Here is a 20,399-nt window from a genome sequence, read left to right on the forward strand (position 1 = left end):
CTTGACTGGCTGCATTCGACTTGATGAATATATTATTAAGGTACTTGAAATGCTTTGTGCATCAATTTCAACATCAACTTGCCTTAAAATACACATTTATAATTTTATATATAAATATTTATCCATTTATATATATTTGCAGACAGGACCAAACTGATTATTCTCATGAACTCATTGCGAGGATGTGGTGTAGCATTCGTGTGGTCCTGAGCTTTAGTGCTGTGGGTAATATGAGTGGTGCGTGTGCTTGCCATAACATAAAATGCCTTTGGGTAGCAGCAGTTGTGCGCAAAGAGCAAGGAGAGAAAAAAAAATACAGAAAAGAAAATAACAACCGTTTTATGGCCCCAATACAGAAAGTGGCGTTGTCAGCAGCAGCAGCAGGATGCGAGCCAGTTCCAGGAGCGGGACGACAAATGGGCAAAAAGCAAATTACAAACGCCACGTACTTGAGGCTTGTCAGATTGTCATCCAAAAGGGAAACCAAAGGAGCGAGCGTAAAGCAAACAAACGCTGATAACAACAACAACAGCTATGGCAAGCAGAAGAAGAAGACGAACAGCGGTCCAATTCTTAGATTAGCCCCTTCGGCATGGTAAAGGTTTCCTTAAGCCCAGCTGCTCGACGTGTTTCAGGGTTTTTTCCCCACTTTTTAGTCACAAACAAGCGGTCAAGCTCAAAGACAAGCACAGCTTGATAATAATGACAATGATAATAATAATAATAATAATGCTGATGATGATTGACGGCTGCTGCTGGCGGCAGCAGAGACGAACACAATTTGAGGAACTTATAACAAATACAAATTAAATTAAAGCCCAAACGATGAGAGAAACAGCGCGCAATTTGTATGCACTTTAATTTAATTGAATCTGTTCAAAATGTTCAACGAGACAGCAACTAAAAATAAACAATGAATAATACGTGGCCCGCGTTTCGTTGCATAATTAACGGGATTGTAGTGCTGTCAGCGTCCGGCACCAGATGCTAAAAATCTTAATGCGTTTAATGCGCAAATCCAACAGCCATAAACAGCAAAAGGATATAAAAGTCTTTCACAGGGACACAACAGCAGAGCTTCTTGTACGCCAGGAGTACAGTGAAAACTGTGCGAAAGAACCATGAAAGCAAATCTGGATTTATGATTTACCAAAAAGCAAATAAAAAAACTCGCTTTGAATAGGAAGATTAGATAAGAATTTTATTTATGATATCTTCTCGTGTTACATTTAAATCTTTCGTGATTTATTGTGTTTCTGCAAGTTGAAAAATTACATGCCAGATAAACATTAAAATTACAGTCAGGTCAAAGTTATCTAGAATACTGTATGGCTATTATAGTATCCAAGTTATCTTTCTTTATACTTTTTTTTAGTAATTGTATATCAATATCTGAGCAAGTTTTTCTTTCAAGTTAAACAGTTATTCAAGCCTTTGTCATTATTATTTCTATTTGTAATAATATTCATCTCTATTATAAATAGCCTCATCGTTTTTTTTTTTTTTGTATATTTTTAGAACTATAATAAGTATTACAACAATCCCTAGTTTCACTGTGGTTGCCCGGCTCTTTCACATTAAGTGCCACAAAGTCAGATTCGCAGAATCTGTTTTTAATGATGCCAGCGGCGGCGTAACGGGCAAATGGGTCAGCGTCACAATGTCGACAAGGCGATTATTGTAAATGATGCACAAATGCCGCTTTAAGTAGCCTCATCATCTGCCGGCCCTCACAGCTGTTCGCCTATAAAGACTGCAATGCCCTCTGCTGGAACTTGAAGCATTTCTTTATTCTTTTTTGCTTTGACGAGAAATTATTTTATGCATAGACTGGAAAATAATATCAGCAAAAGTATATTCACTGCCTGACATTAACAATTCCATTAAGTTGACATAAAAAAAAAAAAAAATCGTAAATAAATAAATAATCTGGCGCACATACAGAGCCAGAGGGAAGTGGGAGTAATCTCGTTACTATCCCCAGTTGGCTGGCCAAATCTCTGTTGACAGCTAAAAGACAAAGACGAAAGCCATGGCAAAAATAAAAAAGAAACTTGGAAACGCTTTTAAGAGACAGAGATAGAGAGAGAGAGAAGAGAAACTCATTAGTTGCGAGCGAAGATTGAATACTGCTCATGTGGCTGGGGCATCATATGTGATCATTTATAAAGATGTAAATTATTTAACAATATGTGCGAGAGAGACGCAACGAAGAGACGTCTGCGCTGGGGCCGCAAAGGTCGCTGCGGGGGCAATTTGTATTTGGCGAAGGTCGCTGGCAGCTGAAAGTCGTTTGCCACTTCCATACCAAATAGAATGAGAGATAGCGCGAGAACGAGAGTATGAAAGTCGAGACAAGCTGATAAAAGACTCCAGCTGTCAAGTAATTCAATGCCGTCATCGCAACCGGTTCCCCACTCGGCAAGGTGACAAACAACAAAGAATCAGAATCAGAACCAGAAACAGAAAACAACAGCTAAACAAAAAACCAAAAGCAAAAGTCGTTAAACAATTTTTGTTTTTGATATGCGTTGCCCTTGAAATGAAGTACGCGATTGTCAAACGAATATTGAATGCGCTTTGTATAAATTTCAAGTAATAAAAAAAGCGTAAATAAAACTATGATTTCTTTTTTAAATAGAAACAGGTTTATTAAATGTGTTTATATTTCATGTGCAGATTATATATATTTGCGAATCGTTGATGAACATGGCCAACGTTTTGTTAAAGTTCGACAATCGCCTTTCAACTTGAACTCGCAATGAACTGAGCGAATGAAACGCTTGGGACCGGGTCTAGATATGAGCTGAATTTGATAGGCAAATTAAGAACTTGAACCATATGCAAATTGCCAACTAGAAACGATAATAAAAAGCAGCGCAACGGCATTGGCAAAGGTTGTTTCTATTTCTCCATTTCGTTAGTTGTTTTTAAGCCAGTTTTATTGTAATTTACTCGCCAAGATGTTGCCATTTTCACAGTATCGAGCGAGGAGTTCAATAAACCGTAACTCAAATCAATTTATGGCAAGCCTTTGTATATGCCTTCGCCATCTATCAACGGGCATTGCGGCCATCAATCAACCAATCGATCGGAACAGCATTCTAGCCATTAGAGGCTGCCGCAAATAGTCCGACGAGTGCTCACCTGGGGCGTGGCTGACTCACAGTTGGTTAGGCAAACAGTGCAATGAGTAATTGGGGAAGTATTTTGCGTGCGCCAGCATGGCGTATGATTAATTTTAGCCTCGCCAAGCGCACGAAGAGTAATTTAGTGTCAAATCTAATTGCGCCCTAAAGGACACAAAGCGCAAAACGCAAAAACTGAAGCAGAGCGCAATTACAAGTCGTGTGCTCAGATAGCTGACAAACAACAACAGAACAACAAGAGAATGTTGGAAATTTTTCGATAGTCTATGCGTTGGCTGTACCTAACGCACCGTCTCGCTCGCACTTGCATGAGCAGTGCGCCGCTGTATTGCTGTCCTTTGCACGTTTGCAGAAATAAAACAACAAAGTTTTATTATTATTATTATTTTTTTTCTTTTTTGCTCTTTTGTTGGTGTTGCGACGGCCTTTGGGGGCAGCATCGGAAAAACTAATTAATAGCACATTTTATGTTTGCCTGCCTGGCGGCCAGATTAGTCCACTATCACAGCTCGCCCCCATTCACATCCACGTCCACGTCCATGCCCACGCCCACACCCACCCCATACCCACGTCCACAAGCCCCAGTCATTTTGTGACAAATAATGTGGAAATTAAATGATATGCCCGCGGCGATAAGAGGATAGCATTTGACGTTATCATTGTGGAGGATGTTGTTGCTGTTGTTGTTGTTGGCTTAGGCGTGGGCGTTGGTGTTAGTGTAAGACTGAAGCCACATTACTGCAGCTCGTTGCGAAAACAAGTGTTGGCTTAAAGTCATCCACTTCGAGCACACCTCCCACTTCTGCCAAGTAACGGTAACGATAATGGGATAGCTGTGACCACCGCCGAGGCCAAGCGATGTCGGGGCTGCAACCTACGCCAATGGCTGACCAGGTTAAATCTGATTAGTCCTGGGCCAAATTCATGCTATAAATAGCATTTAGTCTGGGCATTAGGCTGTCAAATTGACGCTGAAAATTTGTAGCCTACTTCTGAGCACGGCAATTAAACTCAAACACAAGCACACACATACGTACGTACGGCGTACAGCGTACGGCACGACATGCACATGAAAAGAGCAGCGGTAGCTGTAAAAATGGCACAACAAAAGGATGGGGCTAACAGCAACACATACAGCTACATATATATACATACATATAAGTACATATATAAACATGTAGACGGCTGTGCGTGTGTGTGTGTGAGTGTGCGTGTGCAACATAATACGTGTAGCAACAAAAAGTATTAAAAAACAAACACACACACGCGCGTCAAACTAGCACGCGACACAACAGGAAGTGGCAGACGGGCGGGGCTTGCAAAATATTGGGTAAGAGTGGCATACGACTGGGGGAGGGGGGGCCAGCGACAGCATGGTGGGAAATTTCAAAGGAACTAGGGACACGACATAGTAACAAAAAGTTGTTGCTGCTTGTGCTGGTGCTGCTGTTGCTGCGGTATATTTTACTTCTGTTGCTTGTTTGGCGCTGTGTTCTTGGTCTCCATTTTGAGTGTGTGAAAATTAACACAGTGGCACACAAAAGTTTACGTACATATTTATATTCAGGCACACAACAGATACACAGATACAGACGCAAGCAGACAGCAGCAAAGCGAAGAACAGCGCACAGTGGTCAGAGTGTTGCATAATGCGTCCATGAATAAATATGATATATTAAATATATTTTATATAAAATATACTTTCAATAATTATGAAAATTCTATTTATTAGCTTATTTCTGTTTTGCTTTTGTTTTATTATATTTTATATAATATTGTATTATTGCAAAATCGTGAGCAAATCACTGTGCGACAATGACAGCTCAAAAACGTAGCCGCCTTAGCTAAGCAACTGGGAGAGCGCAATGGGCAAGAGCGAACTGTAAAGAAAGCTCGCTCAATGTGGGGCGTCATGCGCTGAGCGAAAATCAAAAGAGCGGCTTTTGCGTGTTAACGCGTGGCTGTGTGTCTGACGACTGTGCGTGCGTAGGCATGTGTGTGTGTGTGTGTTTCTGTGTGCGTGTGTATGTTTCAGTTTTTGATTTGCTGCCGTTGCTTTTGCTGTTGTTGTTATTGCGCATGTTTAAAACAGCAAGCGAAATGGATTATTTTGCTTGTTGGGCGTGAGGGAGACGCGGAGAGCTTGCGCAGTTACTTGTTTGTTTCATCGGAAGGCGCATGTCGACTTAATTTGTATGTGTGTGTGTAGGTGTGTGTGTGCGTTTATTTGTTTGTTTGTGGTATGTGTACGCAGATTGGTACCTCCCGCTACAGTGTTGCGGTGTTTACAGTTATACGGTTGACATTGTGACCGCGTGCATGTGTGACAGGCCCACCTCGCTAACTAACGGTTTTTGTTGTTGTTGTTGTCTTCGTTTTGCATGTCAATAAACTTAATATTGGCAAACATGGCGGACGGCGGCCATTTAGAATTAAACACTAATAAAATAAATATGATGTCACAGACACACACACACACGCACGCACACATTGACAAGCACGCACTCACTCACACATATATATAGAAAATAAAAATGTTGCTGTAAAAGTTAAATATAGCTGAGAAAATGGCTGCCACCGACCGGAAAAAAACGGAAGGAACTCGACTGTCGACCATTACTACATACACGCGCACCCAGGAAACACCCGGGACAAATTGGGCTACATTACAAAAAGACACGGGAGCTCGTAAACAGCATAATAAATACTAAAATAAAATTTCTTCCTCTAGGCTTTCACTCAAAATAATAAAATTTCCTTCCCTCCTTTTTCTAATCTTTGGGTTTAATTAATAAAGCTTTCGCTGCTTGCCTTATACTACATAAGATAATCCTAATGAAAATACCTAGTTGCTCTCGCTTACATAAGAAGGATGCGTAGTAACTGGACACAGGCCTTGAAGAATTATTAATTAGCACATAACAAAGGCTTCGGTAATCTGAAAATCTCAACAAGTCTACGCCTTTCACATAATCAGTATACAGTCAGTAATTAATTAAAATACCTCCGTAGCCAGCCAGACAGAGGGCATATGGTAGTAAATTGTAAACTTGGTGCCTTTGTCTGATAACTGAGCAGTAAGTAAAGAAAGTTTTGGCATTAATATAAAGGCTATTATTATTTATTGACTAAAGCCAAGTTTATATAGTTCTGAATTGCATTGACCTCTGCTGTATTAACTTTTCTTTTATTTTTCATCTTTTTCTGTTTTTATTGTTACTTCATTACGCTTTCTTTTGAACACCTCCGCTAATTGTTGCTTCCACATTTTAAATAGTCAGTGCAGCGCCTGCAACTGAACGCTGAAGCAATAAAAATCAAAATATCCAATATCAGCAGCAGCTACTAAGCTGACAGCAATGCTAGTCCCGAGGCGAGAGAATGAAATGGAGCAAATTAAACGTCCGACATGATGTAGCCACTAAAACATTCAACAAACGTCTACATGAATAACCTGAGTTGGCCACTCTGAGAGAGTGTCTGTGTGCCAGTGTCTGAGTGTACGTGTGTGTGTGTGTGGGGATAGCTTTGTGGGGCCAAAGCGATTAGCTGTAAGAAATGCTCTTAGTTCATGTCAGTTGGCCAACTGCAGCTTACAAGTTGAAATTCTCTATTATGAGCGACGAGCTGCATTTCGAAAAGTTCTCTGTGCATAGCGGATGCATAAAATATATTAAGTAGCACGACTCAAGTGAGCTCAGGCAAAATAATGTAGCACAGCAAGCAAAGGCGCTTATGAATTTCCTTGTGCATGGAAAATCATTGAAATATCATACTCATATATATATTAAATTTCTTTTCAACACTGCTTCAGTTACTATATCATGTAACAGACTTGGAAACAATTTTATAACTAACTTCGCGAGGCAATGTTATTATTTGGATGAAAGCTGAAATATTATATAGTTGCTACCTTCTGACGCCCTCACATTTCTGGAAAAACTTTCCAAACACTCCTGCCAAACGCTTTGTTTTTGTGTCTATTCCATTTTTGTTTTTCTTATTTGCCGAGTCAATGTAAGGCAATGAAGGGGTTATGTAGTTAGTTTATTGACATAGTCAGTCCCTGAAAATGCTTCCACACCAAAGGACTCATTCTCTTTCTCTCTCTTTTTCGCTCCGTTTCTCTATTCTATTCTTGACTGTTGCGTTGTTAGAGTCAGCTAGGCTTTTTCTTATATTTACGTGCACACTGAAAACAGTTAACCGCAATTCTTGGCTACGTCTCTTGGCTTGAGGCCAACACAGAGTCGCCTTAGTCAGGGCTTTCAGCGCGTTGCCCCCTCACCTCACTCGCTTCCTTAATTAGTTGGTGCTTTTTCGTTGATTGCGCTGTTGCTTGCAATTCATTTCAGCTTTCTGGGAGCTTTTCGCATTTTAATTAGAGATTCAGAGACAAGGGCGTGCAAAAATAGCAACAACAACAACAACAATGAGGTCAAACTAAAAGCTGCTAATCGAATCAAAAGTTTTGGGGACATTTGTCATGACGCAGAGCTCCAAGTCCTTTGTACAATTAACGCTTTGCCAAAATATATGCACATGCATTAGAATACAAATTTAGTCAAACCCTAATAATAGCTGTCTGTGACTTACTTAACGGTTAACGAGGCATAAACTCGAACTTTCACTTTTTCCCATTATTTCTCTCTTTATCTATGCAAAATGAAAACTAACCCAAAGAAAAATAAAAATAAATATATACATATCCATGGCCCAAAATAATAAAATAGGGAAAGGAAATTGAAGCTGATGCTGACAAAGTGAATGGAATTTAAATGTAAAATTATTTACAACAAAACTGTGGAAATTTCTCTACGCGCCTCGCTGACTCTCGCAACAAAATCACTCGAGCACCTTGAATGCTTGTAAAGGAAAAATAACATAAATAAATAAACAACACAAAAATACAACTCGAGTTCAACTTTAAAACAATCAGCAACTGGCCCCGCCAACTGCACTCCGTTTGCTATTTTAAATGGGCTGCTCGTTAACAGTCCAGGCACTCGTATTACACACTCTCTCTCTCTCTCTGTCTCTCTCTCTCTCTCTCTCTCTCTCTCTCGGTTGCTGCTGCATCGAATGAAATACATATCGAATGAAATACACGTACACACATTCAGTTAGCAACGGGCAGGCAGTCAAAGGTCCTGTTGCCTAGCAGGCGAATGAACTAAATGAAGAAGCGAGAGCCTGAGTCGGGAAGGCTCAACCAGGAGTTACCCTGAATTTTGCGAAGAACTGATAGAATATGGAATATGAAAGGCACACTTTATACATATACTCTCCCAATCAGCTCATTCACCTGATCTTTATCAGATTTTTACAGCGTAATATGCGATCTTCTCTCTAATATTTAAACTACATGTTCTTAAAATTCAAGTGGTTTCGTAGAACTGATTAAGGAATACACTTTATGAGATCCACACACACAATGCCTGCTAAATTCATCACTACAAAACTAATATACCCTGCAATCATCAATTGATGAAGGGTATAAAAAAAAGGGCCAAAAAGTCTGCTGGCAATGCGTTTGCTTTTCGTCTGGGTCCGTGAACGGGAATGGTGCGTTACGCTGGAAGTCCTTTAACTTGTCACGCCCATAAAATCGATAAATGTCATATTCTAAGATCAGTCTTCAATAGAAAGGAATATAAATGCAATATTCACATTGAAAGCTTAAAGTTGAAATAAATAAAAAATATATATAAATAATAAACAGTTTACCAATAATTTAAATTCTTATTATTCAACTTTGGATGTATATATACATATATAAATGGAAATGAAAACTTTCATATGAATTTTTGATTTATAATTTTGCTTCATACCGATTATTAGGCAGCTAATAAGCTGCGCTTACTTTAGTAAATAATTAAACTAACGATTTGTGTTTATGTATTTAAACTGAAAGCTTTTCAGTGTTCACAGTTTTTCTGCTTTGATTTAAAGTAGAGATCTGCAAACCAGATGATTAAGCAAAGGCAATTAAACAGTTTTACTAGCTAAGCCTACTTTTGACATTCTCACACACACATACATGCAGTGCTATATATAGAACTTAGTTGGGTTACACCGATTACTCCCTGGGGTCATAGAAACGCTGCCATGTGCGAGCTCGTCCTCGAGGCTTGACCTGACCCAGCGCTCTCTAAATTTGTTTTCAATTAACAAAATTGTTTGCTCTTCGAAAAAAACAAAAGTTACAACATCAACAAAATCAATACAGGTAGTAGTTAGTGCAACACCTGTTCAGCCAGAAGTGGTTGAGCAATGGGCTCCAATTTAGTTTCCATTCTCTCAATGAGGAAAAAAAATCAATAAACAACTAAACGGTGCACAAAGCCTACCCCAAAAGTTTTAATTAACTTCCAATTCTGTGAATTCTTTCTTATTTATTTTAGGTAAAAGTAAATAATAAAAGGGATATTTTCTGTATATTTTTAACATTTCCATGACATTTGAATTTTGTTAAAATGTAAACTGATTCTATTTATACGAAAGAGACGCTATGTATTCAATCAATATGCCAATATGACCTCTTCTTTTAATAGCAGTCCATACTACAAGTTGTTTTTGCAAGAAAAAGTCATGAGAATCAATTGAATGTACACAGTCCGACCGAGAAAAAATTGCTCAGCTCCCAGAGTTCATGACTCATCATCAGCTGGGAAAGGGAGGCGTGAAAAAAAAAAACAAACAAACAAAAAGTACACAATGTTACACACAGTAAAGTAGAAATAGAAATAGCCAGACAGAAAGAGTTGGGTGTTTAGTGAATTGGCAAAAATTGCTTGCCATGGTCTTGGCCAACAAGCAGACACACACACACACACAGCGTACAGATGGCCAAAGGCATAAAAAAAAAGCAACATAGAAGCAAACAACTGAAAAGCTAAATACATACATAAATTGATTTCATGACTCGATGCGGGCTGCTGGGGGTGGGATAGGGCTGTCAAGGTAAGACACCGTACCGTGTTGCATTGCGGCAGTCATCAAACTCAAGACTAAAAGGGGAGAAACAAAAACTAACGAAAATGGGTTTTTTTTCTTTGCAGATCTAAGGCGAGCGTGAGCTCACAAAATACCCCTTGAAAGGAATTATATTATAAAATATACATATAATCTTAAGTTCTATGTTTGAGAATGTCAGAGTTACATAATGAAAATACCTTTAAATACTGCTATTGTTAAAAGTATTTAACCCTATAAACGATTCTCTATTTAGCCTAGGGTATTACAAACAGCAAACAATGAATGACGAAGCAAATAGCGAACACATCGAAAAAAACATATACAACTCACACACACACATACACATGTACATACACACGCACACACACAATCAAGAGGCGAGATAAAGTACGGAACTGTGAAATAGTCTCAAAAAAATGAAGAGCTTCACAGCTCACTCACAGTAGCGAAAATTGTGGAGGAAAGAAAGAGTAATAAATAAATTAAGCCGCATTATTTCAACCATTCATAAAACATACAAAATCAAGCCGAATAGTGGACAGTATAAAACTAAATATATGTATGTATTGCCTCACAATCTAGCAAAAAACAAAAAAACCAGAGTGCTTATCAGTCTTATCTTTGTGTTTTGCCTATCGCATGATTCACTCATTCATTTGGAGGCTTTTTTTTTTTTATTTCAATAATAAGCTTTTAATAACTAATAAACAGAAAGTGTAAATAGTTTTCTCTTTTACATTTATCGCCAGTTGTGTCCGTTTATGATGGGCAGCTCAAAGCGTGTGGATGACTCAACGATTCAATTTGAAGCACTCGTAAATGTGGGCGATGCATGTCTAAGTCACATTAGGGTCAGTCACATTATTTAGGAACAGGAAGTCTGGTGTAAATGATGCATGTTGAGGAACGAGCTATATAGATTAATGAAACGTAGATAAAACGAGCCCGTTATAAAAGAGTGCGACGGCCGAGTGAATTGTGAAAGATGATGATCATGACTCTCGAAATGTTTAGCAAGATCTATAAATATGAAATGAGCACTCAATGAATGATACTCGAAACTCTAAAGAGAAATATATGTATGTATGTGCATTGGTGATTCGCTCACATGAGATCATCTCATCGAACAGATTTCAATAATATATAAATGGATATAAAATGTGCTAACTTTCGAGAGTGTGGGTTGAAGTTCAACAAATGGCAAATTTTTAGAATAAATATTATATATATTATATTTTTTTATTTTACATTTCCTACCCTTTACCTAAACTTCAATTTTCGTCATATATATACATATTAAATTCGCATTTCAAGTGTCTCAATAATCTCGCATTTCCTTCTCTAGAATAATTGATAAGTCTCGCAAATTATTGACATTTATATTCTATACTTTATGCACGCTCAATAGACTCCACTATCTACAATTTTGAATGACTTGTAATTCTATAATATATATAGCTTCCCATTATGAACAAAGTTTCTCCCAACTAAATTGCTCTATTGAATTTATTTACAATCTAATCATTGGCATATTAACTCTCACGAACCCAATTAATTTTGCGCTCCGTTCAATTGCGTTTAGAATATAATTGGCATACAATTTCAGACGTTTATAGAATATTTGTATACCCTAAAACATCTATTATTTCATGGGGAAATATAAGAAAAAGATAACGTTGAAAGTTCTGTCATATATTCCATATATATTAAGTGGAAGTACATAAAGAGTAGATTCTCTTATACTATTAGAAGAGCCAATAATTGCATAGATTATCGATAATTATGATCATTTCCATTAGATCGATTACTATTGAAAGGGAGTACTTTACTAGTTACTGTCGCATATATCTTATATCTCAGAAGATCTAGAGTTATTAAAGATAGATTGTATATTGTTTTCCAATTTCCGATCAAATCGCAACACATTCTATATAATATACTCTACTTTAGGGTATCTTCTTGTCACACACTGTTGCTTGTTTATAGATAATTTGTAGCGCTGGAAGTGCGCATTAGACACAATATAAACTAGGCGGTACAGATATTCCGATATTGCGAACACAATGTGCATGCATTCATATATAATGTACATATATTTATATATGAATCTCATATTTATTCATAAATTGCGGGGGTGACGAGACTTTCAACTGGCAAAACATATATGTAAAATTATTTTCAAATAAAAAAATCAAATACAAATTACTCACCTTGGTTGGGGGAATGGCGATTTGCAGCTGCATATGGGGAGAGGCGTTGGAGACGTTTGCGCTAAGGCTGGGAATCCCGCGTGGCAAAACACTTTGGGTTTCTATGTACTTTTTCGACTTTTTTTTTTTTTTTAACAATTTTCGATGTTTTAGGTGTTGTTTATTTGGTTTTGGTTTTCGTTTTAGTGGCGAGGCTGGACGGCGGAGTCGCGTTTAATGCATTTGATTTTTCTTTTTTTTTTTTTAACTTTTTTTTTTCATTTTGTTGATTTTAATTGGGCATGAGAAAACACATTGAATGCGGCTAAAGGCTGACGCAGCTTGATTGACTGCCATAATACGAAGTTATTGCTGTTGTTGTTGTTGGTTGTCGGTGGTTGCTGTTGTAGTTTTTGTTGTTGTTGTTGTTGTTGGGTGACAGTTGTTGCAAATATACTCTCGCTTTAGGTGTTATCAAAGAAACGTGCAACGTGCTCGCAGTTGCATTCGCAGTGGACTAGAAATTAAGTTTTAACTCGGGTTCTGGTTTTGTTTGTTTTGCTTGTTTGATTTTTTGTTTCCATTAAACAGAAGTGCTTTTTAGATGCATTTCGTAAGCATTGCTCATTGTAAAACATTTGCAGTTCTTGTTGTTGTGATTTGATTTTAGTATAAATTTAATTTGATAAGTTTTATACATGCTACTTGCTTGCTTTGATGCTATGAGCATGAATGTAGTTTACAGCGCAAAAGTTATATATAAATAAATATATTTATAAACATAGAAAAGTAAGCAGATTTATTTTTGAACGATTTGGCATGCAGTTGGGTTTGGGTTAAATAATACAATTTCCGATGTTTTTTTTTTTTTTTTTGTTTGTGGTGGTTGTTGTTGTTAGTCATATGGTTTAAGTTGGGCAACAAAATAACAAGAAAAAAAGGAAGAAGAAGAAAGAAATAATCAAATAAATAAGTGGGTTAATATTGCAAGGCAAAATGTGTTAGGTGCGTGAGTGTGTTCATGTGTGAGTGTGTGTGAGTGTGTGTGTGTGTGTGTGTGTGCTACTGCGAGTATGTGCGAGCTAAGTGAATTACAGTGACTAAAAGTAAATTTAAGCACAAATTTTTATGATTTTTTCTGCTTTTGATTTAAGAAACGTATTGAGCTGCATTTTCTGTTTTCTTGTTTTTTTTTTTTATAGCTAGCAATTTGGTTTTGCAATACAGAGAAAAAATGTGTGTTAAACGGATATGATTAAACACAAAAACTAACGAAAAGAGAAAAAATAAACCCGTTTTGATTGAGATAAATGTTGAACATTTATTTGCGCAACAAACTAAAACAAAAAAAAACATGAATGTTGACTTTACAGTTTGCCGATTTGTTTGTCTGTGGCATATATATATAGCATGTATATACGAATTGGGCAAATTTTTATCTTTCTTTTTTTTTTTGTATAATTTATGTAATGTGCATTCAATACATATGAACACGATTGGGTAAATAGCATAAGTAAATAGTCACTATAGTTATTATACATACATATATATATATCTATATGGAATATATAGTACATATATTTATATATTTGTGTGTATATTTATATATCATTAATAATTGTTTAATAAATATTATTCAAGAAGTTAACTAGATTTTAATATACATAGCATTTGCATGAGATTTGTGTACTGAGAGATTTTTGAGTGAGTTTCATTGAATTTTCTTTGCTTTTCTTTTGTTTTCGTCATTATTATTATTATTTTTTTGAAAGAGAGAATCTACAAATAAGTGTATATAAGCAATTGAGATTTTTGTAAGAACTTTTTTTGAGCAAATCAAAAATTAAATGCATATCCTATCAAACAAAAAAGATAAATTGTACAAAAATTAACAACGAATTAACAATAATTTCTTTTTAGATGTATGCAAAGCAAAAACTACTAAAAAAGTGTTATATATATTATTATAATTATTTTGTTTTCTTGCAATTTTGAGTTTGCTTCGCATTATAACAATAATCAATAAAAATTTCATGTTGCTTTTGCAATTACTTTTTTGTTTGTTTTCACTTCTTTTTTTTTTCTGTATGTATACTTTTAATTGCAATTTTAATCATATATACGTATATATATATATATATATGTTTGTATGCTTCTTTATATATTATTTAGACTGTGTTTAATTGCTTTTTGTTTTGTTTGTTCGGTTCTATTTTAATCGGCATTAATTTTCGGACTGGCTAATCAAACGATTTGAAATGTTATTATTAGGCCAGTTGCGTCTTTATCTATGTATGCATGCGCGTATATATACATATATATGTATATATTAACCCTTATATTTGTGTGTATGTGTGTGGGAGTTGAGCGTTGGGATAAGCATATCCATTGCTCAGGCGACCGGCTGCGTATTATTATAACAAATATTCGCACTTTGCCGCTAGACTCTCAAGGTTTCTAAACTAATCATACAAATTAGTTATATAATGAATATATTCTTTTCTTCTTTGTTTATTATAGAGCCTAAAATATCAAGTGTATGTTTGTGTTAGTATATGTGTGTGTATATATATATATAAATATGTGTGTCTCTATGTTAACTCACTGGCAAGGGCCGCTTAAATTGTTTTATGTATTTCAATTATAACATATACTGAATCATATCGGGGTGGGTTGTACAACATCCTAAACAGACATCGATAGTGTATGTGTGTGTATGTGAGTATGTGTTATGAGTGTTTCTTCTCTTTGTATGTATGTGTATGTATATATATGTGTGTGTATGTGGATGTGTAAGTTAAGTAATTGCATCAATTTACATGAAATAACTGCTAACATATGCAGCCGCTAAGATACCCAACACAGTCAAGCATATCAGTATCATGATCTTCTTTCGTCGCGCTTTGCTTTGATATTTGAGCGCCTTTTTGGTATCCTGAGTTGCTGTCTGCACATAGTCCATAGCGTGCTCCACATGATACTCAATGCGATCGATCATCTCGCCCTGCGACTCCACCAGCATTGCCATGTCCATGAACATGTCGTGCAGCTCCTTTATGGATGTCTCCAGCTTCATGATGTCAGCGTGTCTGGCCTCGATATCGGCCAGCGTTTGCTTGGCCTGCTGAGTTTCCATGATGATGCCCTGGGTGAAAACAGCTGGATTTCCCTGTTCCAACATATCCTCCAGCTCCTCATTTGTGGTCGCACGTCCCGTTATCTCCAGCTGACGCTGTATTCTGCCCTTGCAGCGCTCTCGATAATCGGTCTGGGTGCGATTATATTCGGTCATGACCTCGACAAATTTTCGCGACAGCGTCGAGTGTTGCGTCTTGCGTATACGCAAATCGGCCGATGAATTTTTCTGTTGCTCCTCCTGTTCAATGTTTTGCTCGATGCCCTTGAGTTTGCCACGCACACGATTCGCATTCTTCTTGATATCGGCCATTAGGTCCTCCAGCTCCTGTTTGGTTTTCTCGTCCGACTGTGGTGCGGACAATATGGCCGAGTGTTTCTTTTTCACCTCCTCCACATTTTCCTGGACCTTATCAATCATGCCCCGTATCTCCTCCACTTGGGCAAAGAAATCATCCATATACGAATCGTGGCCATCCACATTGACGGCCACATCTTCCGACTCCTCGTCGTCCGACTGGGCGGCGTGCAGTGCAGCTAATCTGTCTTTCGTCATGGCGTTTTTGACAGAGCTTCAAGCGGGAAGCAAAACTAGTTGATTTTATTGTTTTTTTTTTTTTTTTAATGTTGTTTATTTTCAATTTGTTTTACGGCCTAATTCGTTGAATTTTTTTTGTTTTTATTTTTTTTCGTATATTTAGCTAATGGCAGGTTGAAAAATGCTATTGCAGTTGCAAGTGCATTTACAGTTTCACTTGAGCTTTTACGTAAGCTTTGTTATATTCGTGTGCTCGTTTAGCAGTTAACTGTCAACTTTTGTAGCGTCGCTCGTTTGTTGCTTAACTTGTTTGCACGCGTTTTGCTAATTCTATTTTTCTGCTGCTTACAAAGTGAGGACTATTGATTTTTCGTAGATTTTTGTGGCCGCTAAATGGTATTTCGCATGCCCTAAATAAATACGACTTCTTTTTCTTCTTCTTCTTTGTACATTTGCCCTTCGTTTGTTTGTTTGTCGCTTTCTGCTTTCTGTTATTTTGTTTGTTGCACGCACCTCACTTTTTGCTTAATAATATAAGCACACACACACAAACACATCTACATATATCTTTACGATTATATTTAAATATATGCTCAAATATATGTATATATTTTCTATGTCGTTTTCCTTTTCGCCTTTTTCGTTAACGGCGCGCGTGTTTAGCGCTCAAGAGAGGCCGCAAAGAGAGAGACTAGCGACGACAGTGGCAGTTGCAGAGCAGTGCTAGCAAGCAGCACCTCAATGCCAGGCAGCCAAGTCAAGTGGGGACCAGCAACAAAAACGTTAAATTATGACTCACGGCGATTGCTTAAGCGACGGCAACAAGAAATTACGTTTATGCGTGTATGTATGTATATAAATAAATATATATATTTTTGCTGCTGCCTGTGCACAGATATTTATTTGTTAACAATGCGTACGATTTATGCCCGAGCAACGTTTTTTAGCACACTTTTATTATTTACTCTTGGTTTTATTCACTTTTTTTTTTGGCTGTTTATTGTGCACTTGTCGATAAACAGCTTGCGTTTGCCACCGATCGCCGTTGCTTTTGCGCACGCATTCACATTCACATTCACATTTACACAGGTCGCGAGGGTGGGTGGGGCAGTGGCTGCGTGAGTGTCGTTGTCGTTTTCGGCATCGGATTTGCCGATCGATCGCGTTGCAGTTAACCTGTTCGGCTTTGGCTATTCACACAAATTCGCAAATATAGTGCGATTGCAATGCTTAGGCCTCGTTTGCGTACATTTGGACACAGTGTGTCTGTGTTTTAAACGAATTATGGTTGAGGTTGACTTCGCAAGCAAAGCACGTACGAAAATTGCCAAAAAAAAATCGATTTCTGCGCAGGGTTCCAGTGGAGGCTCTCTTTAGCCGCTTGGGGGACTGTGACGTGATGGTTGCTTCTGGCTACGGTAACACAAGTTAGCAGCGAACGGAGGGGGAAGGGCTACACGGTGGGCGTTTTTTCTCTTCACGTTCCGTTTTGTTGTGTTTCGCGTACGAGAGTTTCTATGTGTTGCTCGACTGTGGTTGTGAATGTGTGTTAATATGTGTGAGTGAGTTAGTCGGCGGGCACTTCTCACACTTCGCTCCGGTTTGTTCGACGCTACTGCTGTGGGTGGTAAGCCTCCATTTACTCTCTTTCTCTCTCTTTCCCCTTATATCTGTTTGCTGATGCTCGTTATTCGGTTGTAGCTATGTATGTATATATGTTTTAGTCGCCTATTGTTTTACGCGCACGTTACTTAAAAGCATACTTGACGCGTTGCTGGCTATCGTCAATCTGAAACACGCGTCGCCTTCCGGTGCAGGCAAAACCGAAGCGACAATTCGCTCTTCTATGTGGAATATATGCTGAGTGCGATTGCGCTGTTGCTCAAAGCGTTGTTGTGGGAACTCGTCCGTTTTACTATTACGTTTGGTTGTCGTATTTCGCGTTTGTTGACAGTTTCTCTCTCAATGTGTAGCTCTCTATAGATGACATTCATACGGTGATGCGGCAAAGTTTACATTGCCATCATTTTTTTGTTTCGAGTTGTTTATTTCGTACATTTACTCTTCTTTTGAATATTATTTTTATGTACGCGAACATTGATTACACAATTAGTAGATCGCTCACTACAAAACTTATGTATTTCATGTTTTTTGTATTTCTTTTGCTTATATTTTCGTGATTTCACTTTTGTTGCCACAAGACGCCTAAAAAATACTAGCAACATCGGCAAAAATGCACCAAAAAATACCCAAGTATTTACGTTACGTCATAGTACAAATGCCGCTACATAAAGCAACTAATACTACGAGCACGAGACCTGAACACCGGTTTGTTTGTGGATCATAATTTGTGCACTGTTTACCTTGCATGCTCAATTGGAGATGAACGGGTGCGCGGTTTTATGAATGGATACCGGCATAAATAATGCAATTAAAGACTGCACCGGAAAGAGATGTTTAAAATTTCGGGAAAAACGAAGCTCGTCGGTAAACAAATAAAAACAAACGGCACCGCAAGTAAAAAAAGATATGTATCGATAGTGTATCGAAAGTGACATTTTACAGCACTGATAGCGCCAAAATAATCGCGATTCAATGGATCTTTTCATACGAATGGCTTTCAGGCTTGTATCGAATCATATTTAAGGAAAATAAATCGTGCACTTACCGGATACTTAGTTTGCAGCACTATGCCACATATTTCGTCGCCAACAAGAAATTGCTCACCCAGCATAGCCATGCAGACATTCTCCCAGGCACGCTCAATTTTGTTCTTTCGCAAACGTATGACCCATTGTCCGCCTTTACTGTTCGCCGGATCCTCCCACATCGGTTTGATGCCCTGTTTGAAAAGACTCAGCTCCCGATAGGGCTTCAGCGCCGTTGGCCTTATGAGATGCGAGTAGAGTGACCACCATTGCTGCACACTGGCACACCGCCCGACTACATGCAGCGATTTACTATAGTCGGTGGCCGCGCGCTGTGTGCCCTTGCGCGAGAACCACAGGCAATATGTGTGCTGCAGGCGATTCTCGTTGGGCCCCACCTCCAGTGGCGGCAATTTGTCAACATCTATTTCGTTCTCCACATCGCTGTCATCGCTATCGACAAGGTCTGGCCAGATTTTCCTGCAACGCAAAGGAGATGGCATGTCACGTTTGAGTAGTTTATCGTATGAGTCTGTTGTTTATCCCACTCAAAAATCCAAATTCACGCATAACGGCAAAGCTAGCCAAGCACTCCGGAATACACACAGTTCACATATATAAGTATATATATAAATATTTATATATACATGTACTCCAATCTGCTGACCACATCATGAAGCTTACCATTCGTACGCTTGACCAGAAAACAATCTCCCTGGAGCTGAAGGACGACAAACAAAATGTGTTACATCTAAAACAACGGCTGGTGGAGTTACCAGAGATATCCCAACCAGTGGACAGTTTGCAGTTGATCTATAGTGGTCGCATTATGCAGGATGATCGACCAATATCTGATTACAATATAAAGGAGGACAGGTTTATAGTGCTGATGACCAAGAAGAGCGTCAATACGGTTGAACCCCCGAAGAAGAATATAGAGGCAGAGCAAAAGGAATTACAGCAACCGAAGCCAGGAAACACAGAGCAATTACGCCCCACAGAGTCACCGCGTCCCGCTGTTGTGCCCGATGAGCAGCGTGTGCGCGATCTGGTGCTAATGGGCTATGATGAACCAGACGTGCGCGCTGCCCTACGTGCCAGTTTCAATCATCCAGAACGAGCCATAGAATACCTAATCACCGGCATACCCACGGATGTACCTGTAGCTCACCAGACACAGACACACGCGAATGCAAACGCAGCAGATGCGAACTTGATTGGCGAGACGGCCGAACGTCTCAACTATTTGGCAACCGATCCTCATTTTGCACATGTACGTGATTTGATACGACAAAATCCAGAGCTGCTGGAACTGGTCCTGACACATCTAAGGGAGAGTGATCCCGCCGCCTTTGAAGCCATACGCAACAATCAGGAGGAGTTCATATCGATGCTGAATTCACCGATGCCAATGGCGGCCTCGCTCAATACCGAGGAGGAGGCGGCTGTGGAGCGTCTGATGGCGCTTGGCTTTGACCGGGATATTGTTGTGCCGGTCTATCTGGCATGCGACAAGAACGAGGAACTGGCTGCCGATATACTCTTCCGCCAGACCGATGAGGAGGATAACTAATTTTTGTAGGCGGGCAAATCTAGTTAGTTAATGGTTCTTTTCAAATAGTTATTGAATATATTAAATTGGCGCTGTAATCCGTTGGTGCAGTTAACCCACTGCAATCTCTGACATTGGGGATTTAAGCACAGGTTTTCTGCACGAAATACGAGTCAAACAACTTGCCCAAACTGTGTCATCAGGTCTAAG

At 38.5% G+C, this 20,399-nt stretch overlaps 3 protein-coding genes across 4 annotated transcripts in view; 1 reads left to right on the forward strand and 2 right to left on the reverse strand.

The window, feature by feature from the left end:
• Nucleotides 1-18,063, reverse strand: part of Syx1A (Syntaxin 1A) — a 39,231-nt gene extending 21,168 nt beyond the window's left edge. Inside the window, exons 1-2 of the mRNA XM_018111558.3 lie at nucleotides 15,136-18,063; nucleotides 12,338-13,036 (exon numbers count right to left, since the gene is read on the reverse strand). Coding sequence (XP_017967047.1) covers nucleotides 13,018-13,036; nucleotides 15,136-16,007 — 891 coding nt within the window. The 5' untranslated portion in view covers nucleotides 16,008-18,063 and the 3' untranslated portion in view covers nucleotides 12,338-13,017. The remainder of the gene's footprint in view (nucleotides 1-12,337; nucleotides 13,037-15,135) is intronic.
• The window catches only part of eIF4EHP (eukaryotic translation initiation factor 4E homologous protein), a 46,275-nt gene that overhangs the window by 25,033 nt on the left and 843 nt on the right, over nucleotides 1-20,399 (reverse strand). For both annotated transcript variants that reach the window (XM_018111561.3, XM_018111560.3), the window contains exon 2: nucleotides 18,658-19,117. In XM_018111561.3, coding sequence (XP_017967050.1) covers nucleotides 18,658-19,117 — 460 coding nt within the window. The remainder of the gene's footprint in view (nucleotides 1-18,657; nucleotides 19,118-20,399) is intronic.
• On the forward strand, nucleotides 19,149-20,304 carry LOC108658899 (uncharacterized). The gene has a single exon (XM_018111556.3). The coding sequence runs from the start codon at nucleotides 19,164-19,166 to the stop codon at nucleotides 20,208-20,210; it is 1,047 nt and encodes a 348-aa protein (XP_017967045.2). The 5' UTR covers nucleotides 19,149-19,163; the 3' UTR covers nucleotides 20,211-20,304.

The sequence above is a fragment of the Drosophila navojoa genome, chromosome 2, assembly GCF_054131105.1.
Source record: "Drosophila navojoa isolate 15081-1374.11 chromosome 2, UAZ_NAV_1.0, whole genome shotgun sequence".
NCBI lineage: Eukaryota > Metazoa > Arthropoda > Insecta > Diptera > Drosophilidae > Drosophila > Drosophila navojoa.